The following is a 27,624-nucleotide window of genomic DNA, read 5'->3' on the forward strand; positions in this document are numbered from 1 at the left end:
ACGGAGAGGTCACAGTCGGTGACCACAGCTGGATCAGAAGGCATTGAATGGTTTGCCTGAAACCAACTGTATCTCTCACTCTCTCTCCCCCCAACGGTAAAACAGCAGCGATTACTTCGAATTACACTAGACTGAACTGAACTCTGCTTCACCTTAAGACTGATCATTTTACCCCCAGACTGCGATAGAGCTTGGTTGATTCCTATTACCCTATTTCTCTGTATATGAGTATACTATCATTGCTAACCTGTTACATTGCGGTCAGTGTACTGTATTACTTATTTTTGTTAATAAAACTTTATTAGTTCTAGTAATCACAGACTCCGAGTGTTCCATTTCTGCTGGTTTGACAACCCAGTTACGGGGTACGTAACACTGCGTAAAACACAAAATCTACCTTTGACATCCCCTATACTTTCCTCAAATCACTTTAAAATTGTGCTCTCTCATATTAGCCATTTCTGCCCTGGAAAAAGGCTGTGCACTTTATCAATGCCTCTTATATTCAAGAAAAATGCCATACTGTCATAATTACTACTGTCAAGCTCCCTAGCCCTAGTAAATATTTCCAAATGTAATGATCTTAACATTTTGGCTCTAATTTAATTGTACACATTTTAATCTTTTCATAGTGCTCTGGCAAATGTTTAAAATATTAGCCTAAAAATTGTTTTTATTGTTTCTAATCGATGAGTTTTGTGTGATTGGCTGGACGGTTGGCTTGATGTTAGCATGGCTGTTGGCCCTGGAAAACGGCAGAACTACCTGTTCCACTACGGTGCACTCAACATGGTAATCTCGAAGATGCACAGACCTCCAACGTCTGGCATCAACCTTAGACAGATATCTGACAGTAATCAAAGTTAGGAAAATGGAAGTCTATGCTAGAGATCATTTGATATTTATGGGAATGTTTCTTTTAGGTCAGCAGCAAGCGATTGCAAAAATCCAGGCCAGATTGTTGTTGACTCGCACAAGTTCAATGTCTTATCTCTGCATTAGCAAAGTAACACCTTAACAAGGTTTAATTGGATTTGTTCTGAAACAGCTGGCTTGTTTGTACGTCATCGCACCTGACATGTTCCTTCACCTTACTCCATTCCACCCCAGTTATTAACCTGGGTGAGACAGCCAAGTCAAAATCATTACTCTACCTCAAAATCAAACAGGAAGGGTAAAGCAAAATGTCAGTGTTACAACTGACACTGAAACGCTACTCAAGTTCCAGATATATTTGTATTTTAATGAAACAGTTTGAACACAAGCTGAATTAAAGTTTTAAAGTATAATTTAATGGACATAAATTAACTAATAAAAGCTAATGTACAATATATTAATTAGACACAACTACCACAGTGCTGAATGTGCATTAAAACCACAAATGCATTTCAATAAAAGACAAAACAAGTACAAAAAGCATGATTAAAACAAACAAATCTATTTGCTTCTGCAGACATTACAGAGTCCAAGGCCACTTTCTTGTGTGAACAAACGACAGGATAATACACCCAACAGGGATACTCAGAACAACATACAGTGAGTCTGGATTTTGACATACTTGAATGAGTTCATGATAAATTTGAGTACCATTCTGGATGACTGTGTTCTTTTTTATATGACAAAACAGGTCAATTAATGACATTCAATTTTCGTTATACAAAATTGCACAATAACATTTTAGCAGTTCATTCACTTGAGTACAACTGAGTTTTGCAACGTCATAGAATGGGAATGTGAAGGTAGTCATCTTTTGGAATACAGGCATCAAAGATATATGCATCCATGTTTCAAAGAGAATAATTCTGTCACTAAGTCTGTGGCATTTAAGTGCAATTTAAAAAACAAATCACACAGTAATGATTAGACAGTGCTTGTGTAAACAATGTCATCTTGGTCAATGGCACATCACATCATGGACAACCAAACCAAATTCCAACTGATCCCTAACATAAATGAAATATACAGCAAATCTACAGCTACATTGTTTATTACAAATAAAATATCTGCTCAACTACTTAACGTAAATGAAATCCTAAATCCAACCTTCAACCTTGAAACTTAACTTAACAAGAGGAAAAATAAGAGGAATTAGTTGCCTGGTAAACACAACAGTATCTGTTAAAGTCACAACCCATTTTAGACCTTCATTTACATAAATGTATACATATTAGTTGGTTCCTAAATTCTAAACGTTGTATTGCACTCTCAGACCTAGAAATTAGGCTATGCTGAAGAACAGTGTTAATTTTTAAAATAATTATGATTATAAAGTTAATTTCCAAGTAACTAGTTCTGTATTTCATTAATAAAATGCTCACTGACGATATATTGATACTCTGACATAAATTTTCCTTCACTGTTTTATAAATAGTTAAGATCATAACTGATGTATGTGCATTTTTAAACCGTACTATATACAACTGGTTAACACCCTTCTACAAATTCATTTACTTGGTTTTTCAAAGACATTAACTTAGAATCATTAAATAATTTAACAATACCATTAACCCTAAGCATCAAAATAATTCTATTCAACTTCATTAAGCTTTTTAATATCTATTACTTGTGATTTCAAATCCCCACTTTTGCAAGGTTGCATCTGTTGTGTTGGGGCTTTAATGAATAAATACACATTTAAACACTGTAAAACTGGATAGTTTATAAGAATTATCAGTAAACAGGAATCCGGTTGGTCCTTACATCAAAAGGGTTTCTTACTTGTCTTCTTACTCTAAAAGCTCAACCATTTATCAATGATAAATGTCTCAAATTTGGTTATCTATATTCCTATTGGAAGATATGGCAGTCTGTATTCTCATTTGAGATAAATCGGTCAATGTTATTAACATATTATTATATATTTTTTCACACAATTTCTCGATCTTTTCCAAATCTACTGTAACTTGTTATTTTTTTTTCCTTCACAAACAAAATATTCTTTCCTTCTGTCACCCACTATCCCTCTAATTGACCAAATGATATTAGGAACTCACAGTGAGGATATTGAAATGAATGTCCCATCCATCCCTTGTTATTTTACTAACGTGATGCATCCTTTATGTTCAGGGGCAGGTAGGAATGATAAAGGCTAATTGACTGATGGACTTTATTGAAAGGGTGTAATTAAAGATGTTGTAGTTGAAGGAATTTGGTAAAAATTTGATAGGGCTTTGGAAAACACACATCTGCAGAGGTGTTTTGGTCTCTACTCATGGAAAGATGTGCTTGCATTTGATACAGTATATTGGAAAGAAGTTCAATTCCTGGGATGAGAGGGTAGTTCCTGAGCACAAATGTTTTGCACAATACTCAGTGGAGGCGAGTAGAATAAGAATCAAGCTCATTCATTTATAAAAGTTTACGAGATTTTAACAGGGTTGGTGGTGAGAGGCTGCTTACCCTCACTGAAGAACTTGTAACTAAATAGCAGAGTCTCCCTTTAAATGCTCAGGCATTTCGGAATGTAATTGAGAAATTTCTTCACGGCTTGTACTTCTAAAATTCTGTATTCCAGAGGGCTGTGAATAATTTCAAGACGGTAATCAATATATTTTTGGACCTCTAAAAGAAACCATGACTAGGCCATTTTCAAGTTATAATATCTATGGAAAAACAATACTATATTGAATTATATTAGCAAAATTTAAAGTTCAAACTTGAAATTTATTATCAAAATATGTATACCATGTACAACCTTGAGATTCACCGTTTTGCAGACGTGGTCAGACCTTGCCATAAGTATCAGTTCCACGTTTAGTCACAGTGACAAAGGGGACACAGCTGTTCCCTAGGGCTTTTAATGTTCAGAAGAATTTAGTCTGAAAAGTTTTGAAATAATAATTTGAAAAATATTTACAATTGTGAGATTCAAGCACAGGGTGCTAGGATGATATAACTAAAATGGATTGGTTTTGTCCACATATAGCTTACCATTCAGAACCAATTAGAGTTGTAGCTGTAGTAGAGGCATTCTGGCTAAAAATTTTAAAGAAAAGGAAACTGGGATACATTCTGGAATTAGCAGGCCAAATATGGTGATTGATCTACATTACTGGTTAAGTAAACTCTGGTGCTTATTTCAATGGTTATAGAGATGAAAAAAATCTCAAAGAAAGAACAGAACAGTATGGAGTGCAGTGGTCTGGGAAGGGAAGACCAATGCTCATCACTGCATCAACTCTAAGCCATGAGAATCATTAACGAATACTGACATGGGAAATTAAAGTATCCAAACTGTGTTGGGAAAAATATCAAATAATTGACTGATGTAGAATAGACTTAATACTTAGTGTATCTATGTGAAAATTACAACAGATAGGGAAGGAGAAAATATTTCATGTAATTATCAAACTTTATAGTTCCATAGCTATTATAAATCACTGTCTAAATATGTATCAGATGCTATGCTGTTTTATCGAAAATCATAGTTATAAAACTAAAATATTGTCTAGTTGAAACTTTGATACAAGTACACAGTCCGAGTTTAGTTTTTAAACTAATGTGACTTAAAAGAAATTCCGAATCCCACATCTCTTCCTCTTACAATATAAAACATTTACTGAATGTCTATAAGGATCTTGAACATCCAATGAAGTTCCATCGAGGACAAGATTTTCAATTCCTGATAAGTGTCAGAAACTCTTCTCGGGTCTTTGGGTCTTCCCGAAACACACCCAACATAGTGCTCGTTACTGTTTTACTGTTCATCTTTTGAACTCCCCTCATTACCATGCACATATGCCTGCAAAGAAAAGTTGCATTAGGAACTGTTGTCCATCTCTCTTTCCCATGAAATCCTCCAGAAGTGTTTGTTTGTTCAGTAATATTAGTCTAACTTCATTCCATTAAAACTTTTAAATTTAAAGAAAATGTTCGTAGTGATTTTGTAACTGGACTACCAAGTTTTCCATTTTTCAATATCAACCTCTAGCGGGTGCGCATTTTGTTTTGCCGGTGGTGGGGAGGGGGGATTGTTGCTCGCCGCCACTTACACGCGGTGGGGGGGCTTTGGGTTTCTCGCGTTTAACTAGTTTAACTGTTGTTCATTCTTTGGGGCACTTCTCTGTTTTCGTGGATGTTTTGAGAAGAAAACAGATTTCAGGATGTATATTGTATACATTTCTCTGACATTAAATTGAATCTTTGAACCGACCCTGAGTAATATTTAAATTGTGAACTAACGCCATTAAGATTTTACTGTACTCTTATTCTTCTGCTTTTCCTTCATATTTCATCTTCTATTTCCTTGTGTTTTTTTTTAAGTTGCCTTCTCTTGGTTTTTAAAGTTTTTCAAACCCCTAACTTCCCACTAACATTTGTTATATTATACGCCCTCTCTTCTGCTTTTATTCTGTCTTTGACTTCCCTTGTCAACCACAGTTGTCTCATCATCCCATAAGAACACTTCTTCGGGATGCATCTACCCTGCATCTGATGCATCTGATTTCAGCTTCTCCCTCCGAAACTAGTTCTGGGAAATGAGCCTGGCCGGGTGACTAGCCTTTCAGTGGGAGAGCATTTGGAGAACAGTGATAACAACACCTTAAGTTTTAAGAGGTTATGAAGAAGAGCAGGTCTGTGGGAAAGTACCAAAGGGATGGGGGGGTGGGGGGGAAGGAGGACAAATTACGACATTGAGACAGGAGCTAAGGGTCATTAACTGGGAGCAGCTGTTATCAGGCAAGTCCATATTTGACATGTGAGACTTGTTTAAAGACCATTCTGGGATACATGCCATTAGGCCTTGATGGCATATATCAGGAGAAGGAATGGGTCGGATACACGCAAGCTAGGATTACAAGAGTCCCGGGAGGAGAGAGGGGATGCATAAATGTACTCAAGAAAGAAATCAGCAAAGAGGCAGAAGGTAGCTTTGGTAGAGAAGATTAAGGCAATCCACACAAATTTTATAATTATATTTACAGTAACCAGGAAGAAAAATAGGGTTCCTCAAGGACCAAAATGGACTGCAGGAGATGGGTGAGATCCTCAATGAATATTTCTCCTCTGTTTTTACCATAAAGGCAATGAAGACTTTGGACCTTGAGAAAGTAAATGGAGAAGTCTTGGGAACAGTCTGCATTGCAACAGGGGTAGTATCGGATGTCTTAATCTGTATAAAGGGAGATCAATCTCCAGAGCTTCATCAGATCTATTCAAGAAAACTGTGGCAAGGCAAAGAAGAAATTGTGGGAACAAGACTGGAGCATGGCTAATGTTATGCCTTTTTTATTTAAGAAGGCTGCAAAGATAAGCCTGGGAACTGTACTCCAGTTATCTTAATATCTGGGGTTGGTAGTTGCTAGGGGGATTTCTGAGGGATAAAATTTAGAAATACAGGCTGATTATCAGAGTCACGTTTATTATCACCAGCATGTGACGTGAAATTCGTTAACTTAGCAGCAGCAGTACAATGCAATACATAATCTAGCAGAGAGAGAAAAATAATAATAATAACAAATAAAATAAAACATAATAAATAAACAAGTGAATCAATTACGTATATTGCATAGATTTTTTAAAATGTATATTTTTAAAAAAGTGAAGCTTTAACATCCATTTAGGAATCGGATGGCAGAGGGGAAGAAGCTGTTCCTGAATCGCTGAGTGTGTGCCTTCAGGCTCCTGTACCTCCTACCTAATGGTAACAGTGAGAAAAGAACATGCCCTGGGTGCTGGAGGTCCTTAATAATAGATGCTGCCTTTCTGAGACTCTGCTCCCTAAAGATGTCCTGGCTACTTTGTAGGCTAGTACCCAAGATGGAGCTGACTAGATTTACAACCTTCTGCAGCTTCTTTTGGTCCTGTGCAGTAGCCCCTCCATACCAGACAATGATGCAGCCTGTCAGAATGCTCTCCACAGTACAACTACAGAAGTTTTTGAGTGTATTTGTTGACATGCCAAATCTCTTCAAACTCCTAATAAAGTATAGCCGCTGTCTTGCCTTTTTTATAACTACATCGATATGTTGGGCAAACACGAGGAAATCTGCAGATGCTGGAATTTGAAGCAACACACGTAAAAGTTGCTGGTGAACGCAGCAGGCCAGGCAGCATCTATAGGAAGAGGTACAGTTGACGTTTCGGGCTGAGACCCTTCTTCAGGACTAACTGAAAGAAGAGCTAGTAAGAGATTTGAAAGTGGGACGGGGAGGGGGGATCCGAAATGATGGGAGAAGACAGGAGGGGGAGGGATGGAGCCAAGAGCTGGGCAGGTGATTGGCAAAAGGGATACGAGAGGATAATAGGACAGGAGGCCTAGGGAGAAAGAAAAGGGGGAGGGGGGGAAACCCAGAGGATGGGCAAGGGGTATAGTGAGAGGGACAGAGGGAGAAAAAGGAGAGAGAGAAAAAGAATGTGTGTATATAAATAAATAACGGATGGGGTACGGAAGTGGGTCATTAGCTTCTGAAACATCAACTGTACTTCTTCCTAGAGATGCTGCCTGGCCTGCACCAGCAGCTTTTATGTGTGTTGCTCGATATGTTGGGACCAGGTTAGTTCCTAGGTGTCAAGATCTCTGAGGATCTAACCTGGTCCCAACATATCACTCTAGTCAGCGTAGCTGTGTGCGTAGGAAATCACCTCTCATGAATTTAATTGAGTTTTTTAAAGAAGTAACAAGAAGGTCGACCATGGTAGTCTAAAAGACCATGGACTTCAATAAGGTCATTGATAAAGTTCTGCATGGTATGCTGCTATGGAAAGTTGGATTGTGTGTGATACTGAGAGAGCTAGCTAATTGGATAAAGAATTGGCTTGAGGGTAGGAAGCAGAGGGTGATGACGGGAAGCTATTTTTCCAGACTGGAGGCCCATGAGTCATGGTGTTCCCCAGGGGTCTGCGCAAGTCCTACTGCTATTAGGCATCAATGTCAATGATTTTGATGAGAATATACAAGGCATGGTTTGTAAGTTTACCTAAAAAAAAGGTAGAGTAGTTGGCAGTGAAAATGGTCACCAGGATGTCTGACGAATCTCATAGAATTTTTTGAGGATGTAACTAGTAGAGTGGATAGGGGAGAACCAGTGGATGTGGTATATTTGGATTTTCAAAAGGCTTTTGACAAGGTCCCACACAGGAGATTAGTGTGCAAACTTAAAGCACACGGTATTGGGGGTAAGGTATTGGTGTGGGTGGAGAATTGGTTAGCAGACAGGAAGCAAAGAGTGGGAATAAACGGGACCTTTTCAGAATGGCAGGCGGTGACTAGTGGGGTACCGCAAGGCTCAGTGCTGGGACCCCAGTTGTTTACAATATATATTAATGACTTGGATGAGGGAATTAAATGCAGCATCTCCAAGTTTGCGGATGACACAAAGCTGGGTGGCAGTGTTAGCAGTGAGGAGGATGCTAAGAGGATGCAGGGTGACTTGGATAGGTTGGGTGAGTGGGCAAACTCATGGCAGATGCAATTTAATGTGGATAAATGTGAAGTTATCCACTTTGGTGGCAAAAATAGGAAAACAGATTATTATCTGAATGGTGGCCGATTAGGAAAAGGGGAGGTGCAACGAGACCTGGGTGTCATTATACACCAGTCATTGAAAGTGGGCATGCAGGTACAGCAGGCGGTGAAAAAGGCGAACGGTATGCTGGCATTTATAGCGAGAGGATTCGAGTACAGGAGCGGGGAGGTACTACTGCAGTTGTACAAGGACTTGGTGAGACCACACCTGGAGTATTGTGTGCAGTTTTGGTCCCCTAATCTGAGGAAAGACATCTTTGCCATAGAGGGAGTACAAAGAAGGTTCACCAGATTGATTCCTGGGATGGCAGGTCTTTCATATGAAGAAAGACTGGATGAACTGGGCTTGTACTCGTTGGAATTTAGAAGATTGAGGGGGGATCTGATTGAAACGTATAAGATCCTAAAGGGATTGGACAGGCTAGATGCGGGAAGATTGTTCCCGATGTTGGGGAGGTCTAGAACGAGGGGTCACAGTTTGAGGATAGAGGGGAAGCCTTTTAGGACCGAGGTTAGGAAAAACTTCTTCACACAGAGAGTGGTGAATCTGTGGAATTCTCTGCCACAGCAAACTGTTGAGGCCAGTTCATTAGCTATGTTTAAAAGGAAGTTAGATATGGCCCTTGTGGCTACAGGGGTCAGGGGGTATGGAGGGAAGGCTGGGTTCTGAGTTGGATGATCAGCCATGATCATAATAAATGGCGGTGCAGGCTCGAAGGGCCGAATGGCCTACTCCTGCACCTATTTTCTATGTTTCTATGTTTCTATGATTTACAGATGGATCTTAATTGGATAGGTAAGTGGGCCGAGAAACAGCAAATGGACTTCAATTTGGATAAATGCGAGATGTTGCATTTTTGGAAGACAAATGAGGGTAGGACTTGCACAGTGAACAGTTGGAGCCTAAGGTGTGTTGTAGAACAGGGGGACTGGGAGTACATGACTCGCTGAAAGTGGGGTTGCAGGTAGACAGGATGGTAAAGATGACTTTTCATCAGTTAGGGCACTGAGTGTAGAAGTTAGGATGTTACGCTGCAGTTGTACAAGATGTTGGGTGAGGCCACAAATGGAATATTATATTTAGTTTTGATCATCTTACTAATGGGAAGCTTAATGCTGGAAAGAGTGCCGAGGAGATTTATAAGAATGTTGCCTGGATTTGGGGGTCTGAGTTGTGGAGAGAGGTTGAGCAGTTTAGGAGAGCAGGAGAATGAGGTGTTTACAAAATTATGAGGGCATAATGTAGATAGGATGAATGAACTTAGTTTTTTAAACCTAGAATTGGGAAATCAAGGCACCAAGATCAGAGGGGGACAGATTAAAAGGAACCTGAGGGACAACTAGTTCCAGCCAGACAGCAGTTAGTTTATTTCATGATCTTCCAGAAGTGGTTAAAACATTTAAAAGGTGCTTGGGCAAATACATGGATAGGTAAAGTTTAGAGGGATATGGACCAATGTAGGTAAATGGGAATCTTGGTGGGCATGGCCCAGTTGGGCCAAAGAACTTGATTTTCTGTACTCCATTTGACAAGGTTGCTCATATATGCTGATTCATAAGATCAAGATATATGGGATCGACAGGACCTGCTGGTTTGGTTTCACAATTTGGCTTGCCCTTGGGGGAAGGATGTTATTCCAGCTTGAGGTTCATGCTAGTCTTTTCCCACAGGATTAGTGCTGGGACTTTTTTAGATGAAAATATAGATAAGTGGGTTAGTAGATTTGCAGACACCACCAAGCTTGGTGGAGTTCTGGACAGTGAAGTAGGTTGTCAAAGGACACCACTCTGAAAGCGGCCATATGAGTAAATAGGGTCGTAAAGAATCCTATCTATGCCTTCACTGGTTGGTCTACTGAGTACAAGAGCAAGGAGTTATGTTGCGGACATATAAAACTTGTCAGGCTGTACTTGGAGTATTGTGTGCCCCATCGCAGGAGGAACGTGGACAATTTGAAAAGAGTACAGAAGAGGCTTAGTAGGATGCTACCTAGATTAGAGAGTAGTAGCTAGGAGGAGATATCAAACAAACAGGTTATTTTCTCGGAAGCAGAGTGAAGACTGGATAAAAGTTTATAAAATTATGAGGTTCATAGGCAGGGTCGAAGTCAGAATCTTTTACCCAAGGTAGAAATCTCAAATACTAAAGGTATTTAAGGTGAGGGGTAAAGTTTAAGAGAGATGTATGAGCGACTTTGTGTTTTACATAGAGTGATGGGTGCCTGGAACAGGCAGCCAGGGATAGTCATGAAAGCAGATGCAACAGTGGTGTTTAAGAGGCTCTTGGACACATGTATAAGCAGGGAGTGGAGATTAATGGATCATACGCAAGCAGAAGAAATTTAGTTTAATTTGGCACTGTGTACTGTAAAGATTTGGTGGGCTGAAGCCATGTTACCGTGTTGTACAGTTCAAAGTTCTAAAACAGATTGCTAGTATGGTGCACTTGTCAGAGAACATGTAGTCTACACTAAGTTTACTAGCATGCTGTCTGGGTGACTACAGTGATTGTATTCTCACAAAGACATTGTAGCAGCTCACTAAATTTAATTCAGCCACACTTCACCATACCAATGAAGAACACACTATCATTACTAATACTGACCAGACATGTTTTGATCCTGCAAGTTCCTATCAATATTAATATATATTAGTTGTCCATCACTCCCTTCTCAGATAATTAATATAAATACTCACATTCACATGGATATAAAATCATATCCAAAATGGACTTTGATTTATCTGAGCATTCCAATTAATGAAAAACACTTTCACTTTTGTAAATTTCATGTGATTCATTAAATTGCTACAGGTGGCTGTGGAGGCCAAGTCATTGGGTATATTTAAGGCCGGGCTTGATAGGATCTTGGTTAGTAAATGTGTCAAAGATTCCAGGGAGAAGGCAGGAGAATAGGGCTGAGAGGGGTAATGAATTAGCCGTGATGGGATGGTGAAGCTGACACAATGGGCTGAATGGTCTCACTCTGCTGTCTTATGGTCTTAAAAACACTAACAAATTCAGTGAGATTCTTAACTATAAAAACAGCACATACTCTCAATAATACAATCACCAACTTAATGTTGGATTCATTTTCAAACTGTACTAAGAATTATTATAGAGAAAGAAGGAGTTTAGCTTTTTTGTATTCAGAACTTACGTGGCTTCAATTACAACTCCAACTCCTGCAGGCTGTAAAGCTTCTGTGATTGCAACAGCAATTTGTTTAGTGAGACGCTCTTGGACTGCAAATAGACAGAACAATGTACCCATTAGAAAGCAATTCAGAGTTAACTGTTACTTTAAAATGGGAAATTAGAACTGTACTTAATGATGTTTATTTCAATATACTTTTTCTGATAAAACTAAATTCGGACCCGGATCAGCGCTCACTCTTTATCGAAGGACTGAGTTCATGCAGCCACTCTCCCTGTATGCAGACGAAAAGATGTTTCCAATATTCTGAGATTTATGTGATTACTGGGCTGTATTTTATATCGGCCTCCTTCAGTTTTTTTGGTGTTTTCTTTCTTGTGGCCAATTGGTGGCTAATTTTTTGTATATGGGGGGGTGGTTTTGGTGCTACTGTCGCTGTTCTTTTCTATGAGTGAGGGGGTCAGGGATTATTATTGTAGCCGTTTTTTTCTGCGAGTGAGGAGGTTGGCGATGGTTATTGTCACTGTTGTTTTTTTCCACAGATGAGGGAGTCAGGAGTTGGATGCTATTGTCACTTTTTTTTGCATGGGGAGGGGGTAGAAGATATTGGGTTCTGCAAGTTTTGTTTCTTTTTTGTGCAGGGGAGTTGATGTTTTTTCTTTCATCAACTTCCATGGTCTTTCTGTATTTCATGGCTCTCAGGAGAAGACAAATATCAGAGTTGTACATGTATACTTTGACAATAAAATGAACCTTTAAATTCCTACTATATAGTAGTTTGATACGCTTCATGCAACAGGCAAGTGTTTGAATATACAGCTATTAGCATAAAAATATATTAAATCCTCATCTCTTCTCATTACTTCTGTCTGCGAGGAGGGCATATGTCAGGTGGTAAAAACCCTTCATGGTGGATGTCACGTTCTTGAGGCACTGCTCTTGAAGATGCCCTTAACAGTGGGGAGGGTTGTGCATTTGATGGAGCTGGCTGAGTCAACAACTTTGTGATCCTGTGCAAGGGAGCCTCCATAGCAGGTTGTGATGCAACCTGTAAGAATGATCTCCACCATTCATCTGTAGAAATTTGCGAGAATCTTTGATGGACATCCTCAAACTCCTAATGAAGTCGAGCCACTGATGTGCCTTCTGCATTACTGCATCAATATCTTGGGCCCAGGATAGATCCTTCGAGACGTTGACGCCCTCGAATGTAAAGCTTTCTACCTCAATGAAGACCGGTGCATGTTCTGCTGACTCTTCCCATTCCTTAAGTCCACAATCAATTCATTGATGTTTAACAATTTTCATTGAACAGTGGCCCCACTGGGTTAGTTTGTTAATTATTAGACCAAACAGCACAAAGAGTATAGTTAAAATTAGGTAAGCATAGAAGAACACGCGTAGCAGTATGCCATAAAACTTACTCCATATTCCGTAATTGTGTTCATCTGACAGGCTCAGATTCACACTCCTGCTATGTCCTGAAACTTTAGTTCCCCTCTCTATCTCAGCCTAGAAAAGATTCAGTGATTCAAATACTCCACCCACAAGATCTGTAAAGAGTATTCCATATTTGTCTTAAAAGGAGTGTAGGTGTTTCTATGAACTTGTGCCTCAATGTTACAGATTTCCCCATGAGGGACACTTCCTCTTGTCATCTATCCTGTCAAATCCCACCAGAATATTATGTGGTAAAATGCATATCAAATTTAAAAATAAAACATTGGCAGTTTAATTAACTACATACCTTGAAGTCTCCTACTGTAAATCTCAACAATTCTGGAAAATCAAAATTCAGAATGAGCAATTAATTTAAGCATGTACATAAATGCTGTAGAAATGCTTCAGTAAATTACAACAAACTTTTCCTTTCACTCAGTCTTTTTTTCCCTAGTGTGGCATGATCACAAAAAATGGCATTTAAGTAAGTCTTAATGTTATTGCTTCTCTATGATATTTGCCATTTAATATCAAAATCCATAATAACATTAATATCTGTACTTTGATATGGCATTTTTCTGAACTAAGTCAGCTAAAAAAAAATACCAGGAGGATGCATTTGAGAAAATGTTTTATAGTAATACATGTACAACAGGTTTATGAATAGATAAACCAAATGTTTCAATAGCAACAAGATATTCATGGTAATTGAAGTGTAAATGGAGTTAATTTGCATAATTTTGATTGCCAAGGTGAATTTCCATTTCAGATTCATGGAGATGCATCCTGAAGGTAAGGAAGGAAAGTCGGTATTCCATAGATGATCAAATATTAATGAAAGAAATAGTGCTGGAATAGCAACTGATCAAAGAGGCTGGCTTTACTAAATGATGGAAAGTTCATTTACTAATTCACAGAACATGAGGACTTCGCCAAAGAATGATAATTTATTTGCTTTAAGTAAAACATTAGCTCGAACTGCTGGGATAGTTTAACACTTGACAGATGTCAACACACTCAAATAATCAGCTTTTGGCTACTATGCAGAGATTACTTTGGAGTCATCTTTGGAATCTATTGTAAACGCACAGGTACAAGGTGTTTTTTATTGGATAAATGAGTGTTGCAATATTCAGATATTTCAGCCTTGAACCTGCTGGTCCATCTTTCTTTGATGTGTTACTGTTGACTATGAAATATTCCCATTAAGGGTGGTAGTTGCTAAATATGCTGAAGGAAAGATCTTTACACCTGAGGAATTACAGAAAAATGAAATCTAATTTATGTAAATATTCGCAATTGAAACTAATTAATTTTTGCTCCAATTCTACACTTCAAAAGGTGTGTTAGTAGATAAATTATAATTGATTTATTACAAAACATAAACTAGTTAACCACATAATTGACTGAGACATGTAACAAAAACAAATGCAACATTACAGGACTGCACCAATGATTGATTTGTGATTTCTGAACAAAAATCAGATTTTCAGTTTGAGTAGATCTATTCTTCTTTCCCTTGAGGATAAATACATTAAAAATATCTGACAACCTATAAGTACAAAATCAAACTGTTGTCAAAATATAATTAAAGAAAGATTGTTGATATATACGAAACAAACAGAAATATATGTATTCTCTTCACCATACAGTGACATTCTGGCTGATAGTCTCATTCAACCACATTCCTGCCATTCTTAATATTCTCGATCCTTTTCCTGCCCCAAAAATATATTGACTTCAGTTAAGCACCTACTCAATAACTTGGCATTCATATATATCTTAAGTGTATCTTGAATCCAAAATAATTAATGAATTAGCCCAGATGTTTTTTGAAATTACGGTTTGTTAGCAGTACACCATATCTGATATATTCAACAGTCATTTTGCACCAATTTCTTAAGGTAAATGTAAGATGTTAAATAAAAACAAAGCAATGATGGAAGGCATTGATTTGAAGTAAATATGCCCTCATAGTTCCTCATTCACAGCTATTCACTACTTACCTGGCTAGCTTGCTAAGACCAAGGAGCCGCTTCTCAGGTAGATAACCTATATGTACCTACAGAACGGAAAGAAAACATTGACTCCATCTGACCACACAATGAGGGGACCGAGAACTTTCTCAGCCAGGTCAAACTGAAATATCTAAACACAAAAGAGATGCTGATATTTTCTGATGGGTCCCGAATCAGTATGAGGCCAAATGTGTGCAATGGGATGACCATGCAATTGTAAGCAGCCTTTTGGAATAAATAGCAAGCTGTGAGTAATACTGCTCCAGGAAAAGGTGTTCATTCAACTACAAGACAATGAACTAAACTATATGCAACTCTGATTTTCTAGAGGTACTAACAGCCAGTGTTATATCTCTCAAGTCTTTGGCAAAACGGACATTACAGAAGATTTCCAGTAATGCAATGGTCATGCAAATCTACATCAATGGCATTTGGGTATCTTTTGATCACACCAATATATAGTAATGTTCAACAGTTAAATATGATTAAAATAGTTCATGAAGAAAAATTACTGGCACACATGCACCATGTTACAGTAGTTTTAACTTCTTTCTTCTGTCAAACCAAAGACTTAGGGTATTGCCACAGATAACAACAATTGGGGAAATGCAATTTTGTTTCATTGGGTGCTTGCTCCTATTCAGGCTAACTGAAATAGTGCACATCCAACTGAAACCATTGTTTCTACAAACTCCCATTTGTTGCATCTTTCACTCTCTCTCGCTCTCTCTCAAGCTCTTAGGCCTAGTTACCTGGCTAATTTGCTCACTCCTATAACTTTTCTGTTTGGTATATAACCAATTGAAACCTGGAAAAAAAGGAGAGAGTTTCAAAGGTAGAGAATCTTACATTTAATAGATTATATTGGTAACTCTGGTTTATGAGTAGAAAATATAACTGAAGAGGCAATAAAGGAAATTAGTTTGCATTTCAGCAGGATTAATCCTGGTTAAAGGATGTTTAAAGGGCAAAAAACAAACCTGGCAGGTTACAGTAGCATGTTGTGTTGTAATATGTATTGCATCCTCGATTCTCTGAATGCTAGATTTTGTGACTTTCTCCCAAGCTTCCGATCACGGGTACAGTTACCTGTGGACCTTAGTGTCAGATTTATAAAGCAAGCGGAACTTGTCCAAACTTTCTGAAAAGTTTGAGATCGTCTGAGTTATTATACAATTGGCAAACACCAATAAAAAGAAGTTAAGTTTAAGCAGAGCAGCCATAGTGTGAGTGGGATGGAGTTAGAGTGAGGAACTAAGTCTTTGGCTCAAAAGCTTCGGGGAGGAGAGGCAGAGGCTAGTTTGAGTTTTTGTCCTATTTACCTTTCTTTCTGTCTTAGTGTCTAACTAATGTGGTCAGAATGGTTCCCTGGTCAGAGATGTGCTCCTCATACAAGATTCAGGAGATTTGGGAGATCGCCAATATGGTGCAGCTCCTAATGGACCATGTCAGCAAACTAGAGATGGAGGCAGGATGACCTTCGGCTCATTTGGAAGAAAGAGTACAGATAGGTGTACAGAGAGGTAGTCATACCCAACTTGCGGGAGAAAGAAAAGGAATAGGCAGTTAGTATGGAGTACCCCTGTGGTCATTCCCCTCAATATCAAGTGGACCACCTTGGATACTGCTGGGGTTGCGGGGGTGAATGACCTACCAAGGGAAAGCAGCAGTCACCAGGTTCTGGCACTGCAGCTCAGAGCGGAAGGGCCAGAACAGAGGAGAGCAGCAATGATTGGGGATTCAATAGTTAGGGGAACAGACAGGAGATTGTGTGGACATGGAAGATATTCCTGGATGCTCTTTTGCTTCCCAGGTGCCAGGATCAGGGACATCTCAGATCAGCTCCACACCATTATTAAGGGGGTGCTGAGTAGCTAGAAGTCATGGTACACTTTGGTACCAATACAATAACCTTCCTGCAATGATTGATTAAAATGTGCCTGCATTCATCTGAGTTGAGAAAAATGAAGCGGATTTCATAGACATTCAGGATTCTGCGAGGAACTGACCATTGTTTGTGAGAGGTTGCTTTTCTGGCTGATCAGATTATAATGTTCTTTAGAGAGGGGTAATTAAAAATCTCTGAAATACAGGTGACCCAAATATTATGTTTGCTCTGGTTACAGAAATGTGCTGTTGTGAAATTCACAAGCCATAAACACAAAAACATAAGATACAGAATGAAATTTGTTTTTACAGAAATAGTGTCTTTTTCAAAATTTTTTTTTTGCTCAGCATAACAAAACTTTCAATTTACAGATACATTTACATTTCGTCCCCTCAAGGATATCAGCTATCAGAACACTTCCATCAAAATATAGACATCACCCCAACATCCTATACAAAAGCCCTTATTAGTATAGCAGACAGGTTTACATCTATACACTGCAGAAAAGGTTGCCATGTTTTCTGAAAACTATTTGTTTTTGAGTGTACCATACATGTCAAAAAGCCCAAAGGAATGTATTCCATGATTAATTTACGCCAACCAAAAAGTCCAGGGGCCTTATCGGATATCCAACAAAGTAAGATGTTCTTCCTCGCACAAAAAGTCAGGATGTTAAAAAGATTTTTCTGATGTGCATTAATAATACGACTGCTGGGTAAGCCTAAGAGGAAAGACACTGGGTCCAGTTCAAGCTCCATCTTCAGAATCTTTTCCATTTCACACAAAATATTACTCCAGTATGCCTGAAGTTTGGGACAAGTCCAAAAACAGTGGGTAAAAGTTCCAGTATTTACTTAACATTTAGAACACATTGGAGGAACCCCAGTCTTAAATTTCGAGAGACAATCTGGAGTCAGATGGGCTCTGTGCAGAATTTTGAGTTGCAATGCTTTAGTTCTATTACAAACTGAAATTTTCTTTGCATTATCACAGATATCTTCCCATGTTTCAGCTGTCATTTGTACTCCCAGCTCTCCCTCCCAGACCCTTCCCAGCTGCTCAGTCTCAGGATGCTGTAAAAAGTACTGAGAAATTGTATGTCTAAAAGAAGTATTAAAGAAACACCAAATGTTTTGTTTTTACCTCTCGTGTTTTGTTGGATTTGGTGGGAAATAGAGATTAGCATTATGGAAAACCATGATATGGGTGGTTTGTAGGAACACTACCACTCCATCGCATGAAAGTTACCTGTGCACCGTTTTTGCAGGGCTGTGGATCTTTGGTTCATGAATTGATCAAATCAAGAGCAAAGTTTTTTTTAATATATCATGGGAATGAATGGAGAAGGAAACAAGGTGTTGAAGGCTTTGGGATCAGAAATGATCACATTGATCAGCAATGCAGTTTTGGGTCCCTAGAGTTTAATCCTCGACCTAATGTTGTTAAAGTGAGAAGAACCAAGAATACTACAATTAGGCAAACCATGACAGCTGTTTGGATCTATTATTTCATTATTGTATGCTTTTGTTTCAAGATGTGGAGAAGAGCATTAACTAATTGATTGAAAAGTGAGTCTTTAAATCCCCTAAATAACCTAGACCAAGCAACAATCCCCATTAGAATAAATGTAGCAATTTATAATTCCTCTTCCATCTAATATTGTTTTAAAAATAAATTGAAGAAAAAATGATTATGAACAATCCTGCTACATAAACATTTTGTCGATAAAAATGGCAGTAATCTTTATCCAGGATTACATAGGCAATTGCTCTATTTGTCCCCAAATCAAAGGAATGCACAAACCCAGCAAAACAAAACATAACACTTACAATATATTATCAGATCAAATGTACTGCAGGCAATAGAAGATAAGAAGACTTTTTCCTCCCCAAAACATTTGAACATTGTACTATTTATTATTCTGCAGTTAAAATTCAGCGATGAACTATAGCCTAAATTGGCCACTCTTTTGCTGGTCCAACAAAAGGAACAGTTTGCAGGCCGTTCTACTGTTGACTTTTATGTCTGGTTGTTGCAAACACACTCTTAGACAATGCAGATGTCAGATGCCATTACACTTGATCTGCTGCTCTGCCAAAGGGCTCAATATGAAGTACAAAATGCAAAATGTTCTGAGCGGAAGGGCCAGTTGCATTCTACACCTGGTAATTCCAATTAATAGGTTGGGGTTGCTGACCTTAGTAGTAAACTGCAGCAGTTTGTTTTATTTGAAAGCAATATTAAACAGTTAGTACATTTTAAAAGTTAATACCTAGGGAACAGATTAATATTTTTATTTAAACCAGTCATGAAAAATGGTTTATTCCAGCACCACCTGTATGGATTTTGTATGTTCTCCCTGTGACTGTATGGGTTTCCTTCGCGTCCTCTGCTTTCCACCCCATGTCCAAAGATTTACTGGTTAGTAGGTTAATTGGTCATTGTAAATGGTCCTGTGATTAGACTAGGGCTAAATGGTGTGTTGTTGGATGGCGTAGTTCACTGGGCCGGAAGGCTGTGTCCCGCATTGCACCTCAGAAGTAAGTAATTTTTTTTTTACAGTGAGCTGTCAACAGATGGAGGAGATCTCAAAAGGATTTTTTGCATCTGTATCTCTACCGGATATGGACACAGAGTCTATAAACTGAGGTATACAGTAACAAGATTATGAACCATATATGGAATATAGAAGAGGAGGCTTTTGCTGTCTTAAGGCAAATTAGGGTGGAAAAATACCCAGGACTTGACAAGGTCTTCCCTCGGATCTTAAGGGAAGTTAGTGTAGAAATCAGAGTTTGGCAGAGGTATTTAAAAAATCCCAAACTACAGGTGAGATGCTGGAAGACTGGAGGATAGCAAATGTTCTTCTGTTGTTCAAGAAAGGTTCTAAGAATAAGACAGAAAATTATTGGTCAATAAGTCTGACATTGGTAGAGGGTAAATTATTGGAAGGTAAATTATTGTAAGGTAAATTATTGAAATTATTACAAGTATTTGGATAGACAGAACCTGATTAGGAATAGTCATAGTGGCTCTGTGCGTACTAGGTAGCATCTGATTAATCTTATAAAGTTTTTTTTGAAGAAGTTACCAGGAAAGTTGAAGAAGAAAAGGCGTGGATGTTGTCAAGATAGACTTTAACAAAGTGTTTAACGAAGTCCTGGATGGGAGGCTGGTCAAGGAGGTTCAGTCACTCGGTATCCAAGATGAGGTAGAAAATTGGATTTGACATTGGCTTCATGGGAGAAACCAAAGAGTGGTACCAGATGCAACACACACAAAATGCTGGAGGCACTCAGCAGGCCAGGCAGCATCTATGGAAAAGAGTACAGTTGATGTTTCGGCCAAAAGAGTATGTTGACTGTACTCTTTTCTATAGATGCTGCCTAGCTTGCTGAGTTCCTCCAGCATTTTGTGTGTCTTGTTCGGATTTCCAGCATCTGCAGATTTTTTCTTGTTAGTGGTCGAAGATGGTTGTCTCTCTGACTGGGGGCCTGTGACTAGTGGTGTGCTGCAGGGATCAGTGCTGGGTCCCTTTTCATTTGTCATCTCTGTCAATGATCTGGATGATAATGTAGCTAACTGGATCAGCAAATTTACAGATGACACTAAGACTGGGGGTGTACTGGACAATGAGGAAGTCTATCTAAGCTTGCAGCGGGATCTGGACCAGCTGGAAAAATAGCTAAAAAAAAAACGGCAGATGGAATTTAATGCAGACAAGCGTGAAGTGCTGCACTTTGGGAGGAGAAACCTGGGTAGGACTTGCAGTGGACAATGGGTCACTGAGGAATGCGATAGAACAAAGTGATCCATAATGGGGAGACAAATCCATAATTCCTTGAAGGCGGTGTCACAGAGTGCTTTTGGCATACTGGCCTTCGTAAATCAGAGTTTTGAGTACAGGAGTTGGGGTGTAATAGTGAAGTTGTATCAGACATTGGCGAGGCCAAAGTTGGAGTATTGTATGCATTTCAGGTCACCTACCTACAGGAAAGATATCAATAAGATTGAAAGAGTACAGAGAAAATTTCGAAAGATGTTACTAAGACTTGAGGACCTGAGTTTTAGAGAAAGGGTGAATAGGTTAGGATTTAATCCCTGGTGCGTAGGAGAATGAGGGGGAATTTAAAGAGGTATACAAAATTATGAGTATTAGAGTAAATACAAGCAGGCTTTTTCCACTGAGGTTGGGTGAGACTGGAACTTGATGTTATGTTTTAAGATTGAAAGGTGAAATATTTAAGAGGAATCTTCTTCACATAGAAGATGGTGCGAGTGTGGAACAAGTTGCGAGTGGAGGTGGTTAATGCAGGTTCGATTGACAGAGGTTTGGATGTCCATGGATGGGAGAGGTATGGGGGGCTATGGTCCAGGTGCAGGTCGGTGGGACCAGGCAGAATACCAGTTCACACTGACTAGATGGACTGAAGGGCCTGTTTTTGAGCTGCAGTGCTCTGTAACTTCATTCGACCTTCTTTCCCTGCAGCCTGTCGCAGGAATTGGCTGGGCCTCAAGCTTTAACATCAAAGACAGGCATTGTTTGTATCAACTGAGTGTACAACTAAACACCAGATTGAGATTCCATCTCAGGATTACACTTTTTTTTTGCTGCAGCTAGTCCCAGTCTAAAATTAAAAATTCATATGGAGGAGGAGTGTTGGAAACATAATCCTTAAGCCCAACAATGAGGGCAGAATTGCAAAAATATTGCAAGAATACTAATCATTTTTTTTACTGGAAATGGTCATGGTAAAATTCAATATTCACTAAATATTTATTGACCATTGCTGTTGAATTGATCCCTTAGGCTTGATAGAAAACAAACATCCCCTTACAGAGACCTGCTCATGCAATAATTTTCAAATTGTATTAAGGTTCTGTCAGTTGTGATCTGCTTTATTTTGGTGATGTCTATCCTGGAGCATTCCTTGCACTCACTAAAGAATTTTTAAATAAATGTCAAGGGCTTTTCAAATGCTCAAGCTCTCGGTGTTGGTGGTGGGGTAAATCAACCTCTTTCTATTGGAAATCAGCCTTCAAAAAAATTAGTGCATGACCCAGAAACCAACATTATGTCACTTTTCTCATTAGACGTTTTATCTCACTGTGCAGTTTCACTACAGTGTGACATTGTATTCAGATTAGCCACTCAGTTAATGCTGTGGCTGATCTCAACTTCAGATAGATTTTGTTGTTCTTACCTTTCCAATAAATGGAACTAAATGATGTTCACACATTGAAAACATGTCAATGTCCTTCACTATTACCATCTCATCATGGTCCTCGTCAAATATGGCATCATTCAAAACATCTAAAGAGGAAAAGACATCATCTATTATATAGCAAAAAACATACAGGACTGAATATACTTTTTGATATTAAATCGCTACTCATCATTTGGAGCGAATGGAAAGCATTTCAAATTGCTTAGTTACAAGTAGTTAGCAGAAGCTGTAACATCTTTCAACACACACAATATGCTGGCGGATAAATCCATCTCCAATGCCAGCACATCATTTCTTAGATAATGTGCCGAAATGCTCCAAGTGCAGTCAGACCAATTCCTTATAAAGCTTCAGGATTACATTCTTGATTTTATATTCTAGTTCTCTCAAAATGAATGCCAACATTGAGTTTGCCTTCATTACCACCAACTCTACCTGCAAGTTAACCTTTAGGAAAGGACCTCTCTAAAGAAGGGGGTTCCCAAACATGTTTATGCCATTGCTTAATGGTATTGGTCCATGGCATAAAAGTGTTTGGGAACCCCTACTTTAGAGATTCCTGCACAAGGCCTCCCGAGTCCCTTTGTACCTCTGATTTCTAATTGCTCCCTGCTTAGAAAATAGTTTTATGCTTTTTTTAGCCTTCTACCAAAGTGCATGACCAGATATTGTTTTACACTGTATTCCATCTGCCACTTCTTTATGCATTCTCCTAATCTGTCTAAATCCTTCTGCAGATGCCCTGCTTCCTCAAAACTATCTGTCCCTCCATGTATCTTTGTATCATCCACAAACTTTTAGATTTTAGAATTGCCAGTAATGCACACACCACTGCCTCTACTTCCTCAGACGGCTGATGAAATTCAGCAAATCCCCAATAAGGATGAACTTTCAATCTACATGGCCCTTGCACTTCATTTGTCCACCTGCACTACAATTTCTTTTTATCAGTAACACTATATTCTGCATTTATTCCTTTTGTACCTCTGCAATGTACTTTTGGAATGATCTGTCTGAAAGGGGTGGTATACATGTTCTTATCTCCTCAATGATGCTGAAGTTGAAAGGGTTGAAAGCTTCAAGTTTCTAGGAATGAACATCAGCAACAGCCTGTCCTGGTCCAACCACAGCCAAGAAAGTTCACCAACACCTCTACTTGTTCATGAGGTTAAAAAAATGTGGCACGTCCCCATCGACCATTACCAATTTTAATCAATGCACCATAGAAAGCACCCTACCTGGATGCATCATGGCCGCTCCACTCTGCCTGTGACTGCAAGAAGCTGCAGAAAGTTGTGGCTCAGTTCATCACATCACATCACAGAATCCAGCCTTCCATCTCTGGACTCCACCTGTACTGCTCGCTGCCTCAGTAAAACACTCAGCATAATCAACCCTGGATATTTCCCCTTCTCCCCTCTACCGCTGTGCAGAAGGTACAAAAGCCTGAAAGCATGTACCACCACGCTCGAAGACCGCTTCAACTCTGGTTTTAAAAGACTACTAAATGGCTCCCCATTATGACAAGATGGATTCTTGACCTCACAGTCTACTTTGTTATGATCTTACACCTTATTATCTACCTACACACTGTGTAATGATTTGATCTGCATGAACGATAACGCAAGACAAGCATTTCACTGTACCTGGGTGCATGTGACAATAAAAAGCTAATTCCAATTCCAAAGAGCTTCTCCCTGTATCTTGTACATACCACAATAACAAAGCAATTATCAATTAGCCAAGGAAATGTCTTTTAAGAATATAGAAAAAATACTTCTAAGGCATTAACTTTGCCTGCTCTCCCTATTCCTTTTCAAAGAATTCAGTATCATTATTCAAGCAAGATTTTCCCTTGTAAGATCTAAGCTGACTAAAAGCTGGGCCTCTGTACCTCCCTCTGCAACTGGATCCTCGATGTCCTCACCAGAAGACCAGAGTCTGTGTGGATCAGAAATAACATTCCTTTGAACAATACCTCACTTTTTTGCACTATTTATTTAACACACACACTTCTTACAGAGGCCCAGGTTACAGGGCGAAGGCTGGGAACTGGGGTTGAGGAGGAGAAAAAAAAAGGATCAGCCATGATTGAGTGTTGGAACAGACTCGATGGGCTAGATGGCATAATTCTGCTCCTGGTCTTATGGTCTAACATCTCCACCTCTCTGATAATCAACACTGGTGCACTTCAAGGACGTGTGCTTAGCCCACTGCTCTACTCTCTTTACACCCATGACTGTGTGGCCAGACACAGGTCAAAACTCATCTGCAAATTTGCTGATGACACAACTATTGTTGGCAGAATTTCAGATGGTAACGAGAGGGTGTACAGGAGGGAGATATATCAGCTAGTTAAGTGGTGTCGCAGCAACAACCTTGTACTCAGCATCAGTAACACCAAAGAATTGATTCTGGCCTTCAGAAAGGGCAAGATGAAGGAACAAACACCAGTCCTCACAAAGCCATCGAAAGTGTAAAGGGTGAGCAACTTCAAGTTCCTGGGTGTGAGCATCTCTGAGGGTCTATCCTGGGTCCAACATATTGATGCAGTTACAAAGAATGCACAACAGCATCTGCGTTTCATCAGGAGTTTGAGGAGATTGGTATGTCACCAAAGACACTTGCAAATTTCTACCGATGTACCGTGGACAGCATTCTAACAGGCTGCATCATCGCCTAGTATGCGAGTGGGGGATACTGCACAGGATCGAAATAAGCTGCAGAAAGTTGTAAACTTAGTTAGCTCCATCATGACACTAGCCTGCCCAGCATCCAGGAGAAAGGCCTCAGAAAGGTGGCATCCGTTGTTAAGGACCCCCATCACCCAGGACATGCCCTTTGCTCACTGCTACCATCAGGGAGGAGGTACAGAGGTCTGAAGATACACACTCAGTGATTCAGGAACAGCTACTTCCCCTCTGCCATCAGATTTCTGAATGGACATTGAACCTATGAATAATACCTCACTACTTATTTAACACACACACACAGTTCTTACTGTTATTCGGTTTTTATGATGTATCACACTGTACTGCAGCCATATAACAACAAATTTCATGACAGATGCTGGTGATATTAAAATTGATTCTGATTATAGTAGTTTTATTTCCAGTTTATATTTTTTCCTTTAGGATGGAGTTCATTACATTTCTTGCCACTAAAGAAGGCTACGAACAGCCAATAGTTTTGATATTACTGTATATGCTTTTATCCTGCCTTTGCTTTGAGGAACCCATTCTCATGTGAACTCTGGTTTTTCTCTTAGGGGTGGTTCAGAGCAATGTACATTATTGAGGTACTCTGGACATCCATAAGGAATCCTGAGGATTCTGAAATATTTTGTGATACAAAGCAGACATTTTACTAATTGTTCAGAATCACTCTAATGGTTTTAAGATTTACAACACCAAACTCAAAAAAGGGAAAGGAAAGAGATTAGGCATAAAGAAATAGGAGAAAAGAGTGCTGGAGGATAAAAAAAATTATGCAGTATGACATGACATGGAGTACTGCATGCAGTTTTGGTCTCCTTACTTGAGGGATATACTGGCTTTGGAGCAGAGTGCAGAGGAGGTTCACCAGGTTGATTCCAGAGATGAGGGGGTTAGACTATGAGGAGAGACTGAGTTGCCTGGGACTGTACTCGCTGGAATTCAGAAAAATGAGAGGAGAACTTATAGAAACTTATAAAATTATGAAAGGGATAGATAAGATAGAGGCAGGAAAGTTGTTTCCACTGGTAGGTGCCACTAGAACTAGAGGACATAGCCTCAAGATTCGGGCGAGTAGATTTAGACGGAGACGAGAAGGAATTGTTTTTCCCAGACGGTGGTGAATCTGTGGAATTCTCTGCCCAATGTAACAATGGAGGCTACCTCAGTAGATATGTTTAAGACAAGGTTGGATAGATTTTTGCATAGTAGGGGAATTGAGGGTTATGGGGAAAAGGCAGGTAGGTGGAGATGAGTCCATGACCAAATCAGCCATGATCTCATTGAAAGGCAGACCAGGCTCGTGGCCTACTCCTGCTCCTATTTCTTATGTTAATGGAGAGTTGGAGACAACTGGGAAAGAGCAAGTGAAGGGGATAAAAAGGAAATTAAAAATAGTACAATATTATCTACTCTGTTTACATGCAGAGCTAAGATTTTAAGAAAATTTTACTAGTACTCTGTTGAAGAACATTTACTGAAGAAATGTAAATTCCAGATCCAATTTCTGAACAGGAACTATAAAACAATATTCTACAGCCAGTTCAAATGATTAAAAATAAGAACCATGTAAATGAAGTTTCATTCCTGTTCCTCAGTCTCTCTAGCAAAGTGAATAAAGACAACAAGATGTTATCAACTGTTATTTTCAATTTGATCCAAGGAAACTCACTTTATTGCTCTAGAGGTCTGAAGATCCAAAAGATTATGGAAGTAAGCAGGAAGTCTTTTGAAGCATGACACTGTGATTTCACAATGGAGTGCAGCATTTCATAGTTTTTTCCCAGTGCGGTAATTATGCAGATGTGAATAGGTAACAGTTATTGTTTCAATCATGGAAATTCGAATACAGAATTTATGAAGTGGAGATTAAAAGTAATATAACAAACAAACAACTTTTTTGTTGGAAGTGTCTGAATAACTCCTGCCATTTATGTGTTTTGTTTTTCTAACTTGTTTCTTTTAATTAGGCAAACCAGTAAGCTGAATGGTGATCTGAGCAGCTACATAAAATACCATAATGCAGAAAAAGGAACTTGAAAAGATGTTTGATGACACTGGCAATTAAAAATATTCTGTCACAGAAACGGGACTTCTTCCTCAAATTTCTTCCTCTAGATACCTTATTTCAAAATATTCTGGCAGAGAAATCAATTTCCTGAATAGACACTTGGTTGGCTGGAAATGATGCATCAACTATTGCATCAGAATATTTAACCAGAGTGATTAAGCAAAATGTATTTCCATTTTTAAACACAAGTAGCTTTGTGGCTTCAATTTTCTTTCATTCTTAATTTTCTTTCCAACTTAGTTTTGATAAATCTTTGTGCTGTTGGAAAATCCTCATCTGCAAACCCTCCACTGTCTCTATGTTTCCTATTCCTCAAGTTTCACACCCTGTTCAACCCTACCCTGACGAGAAATAAAATTTCCATGTAGTTCTTTCATTTTAGTATACTGTATTGCATTCCCACACACAAAAAATTAAGCACATAGCTAATTGCCAGCATCTTTCAATATACTTATTTTCTGAGAAACAATAAGCAAGAGAGATAGAAATGAATAATGCCTTCCCATTCCCATATGTCCATGGTCTCCTCTACTGCCGCGATGATGTTGGTGGAACAACACCGTATATTCCATCTGGGTAGCCTCCAGCCTGATGGCATGAACACTGATTTCTCAAACTTCCGTTAATGCCCCACCCCCCTCACC

The 27,624-nt window shown here is 39.0% G+C and overlaps 1 protein-coding gene across 1 annotated transcript in view; it reads right to left on the reverse strand.

The window, feature by feature from the left end:
* Positions 1-1,239: 1,239 nt before the first annotated feature.
* gch1 (GTP cyclohydrolase 1) overlaps positions 1,240-27,624 on the reverse strand; it is a 48,360-nt gene continuing 21,975 nt past the window's right edge. The window contains exons 2-6 of the mRNA XM_063066496.1: positions 22,172-22,281; positions 15,068-15,123; positions 13,369-13,400; positions 11,626-11,710; positions 1,240-4,741 (exon numbers count right to left, since the gene is read on the reverse strand). Coding sequence (XP_062922566.1) covers positions 4,615-4,741; positions 11,626-11,710; positions 13,369-13,400; positions 15,068-15,123; positions 22,172-22,281 — 410 coding nt within the window. The 3' untranslated portion in view covers positions 1,240-4,614. The remainder of the gene's footprint in view (positions 4,742-11,625; positions 11,711-13,368; positions 13,401-15,067; positions 15,124-22,171; positions 22,282-27,624) is intronic.

The sequence above is a fragment of the Mobula hypostoma genome, chromosome 1 (assembly GCF_963921235.1).
Source record: "Mobula hypostoma chromosome 1, sMobHyp1.1, whole genome shotgun sequence".
In the NCBI taxonomy this organism is placed as follows: Eukaryota; Metazoa; Chordata; class Chondrichthyes; order Myliobatiformes; family Myliobatidae; genus Mobula; species Mobula hypostoma.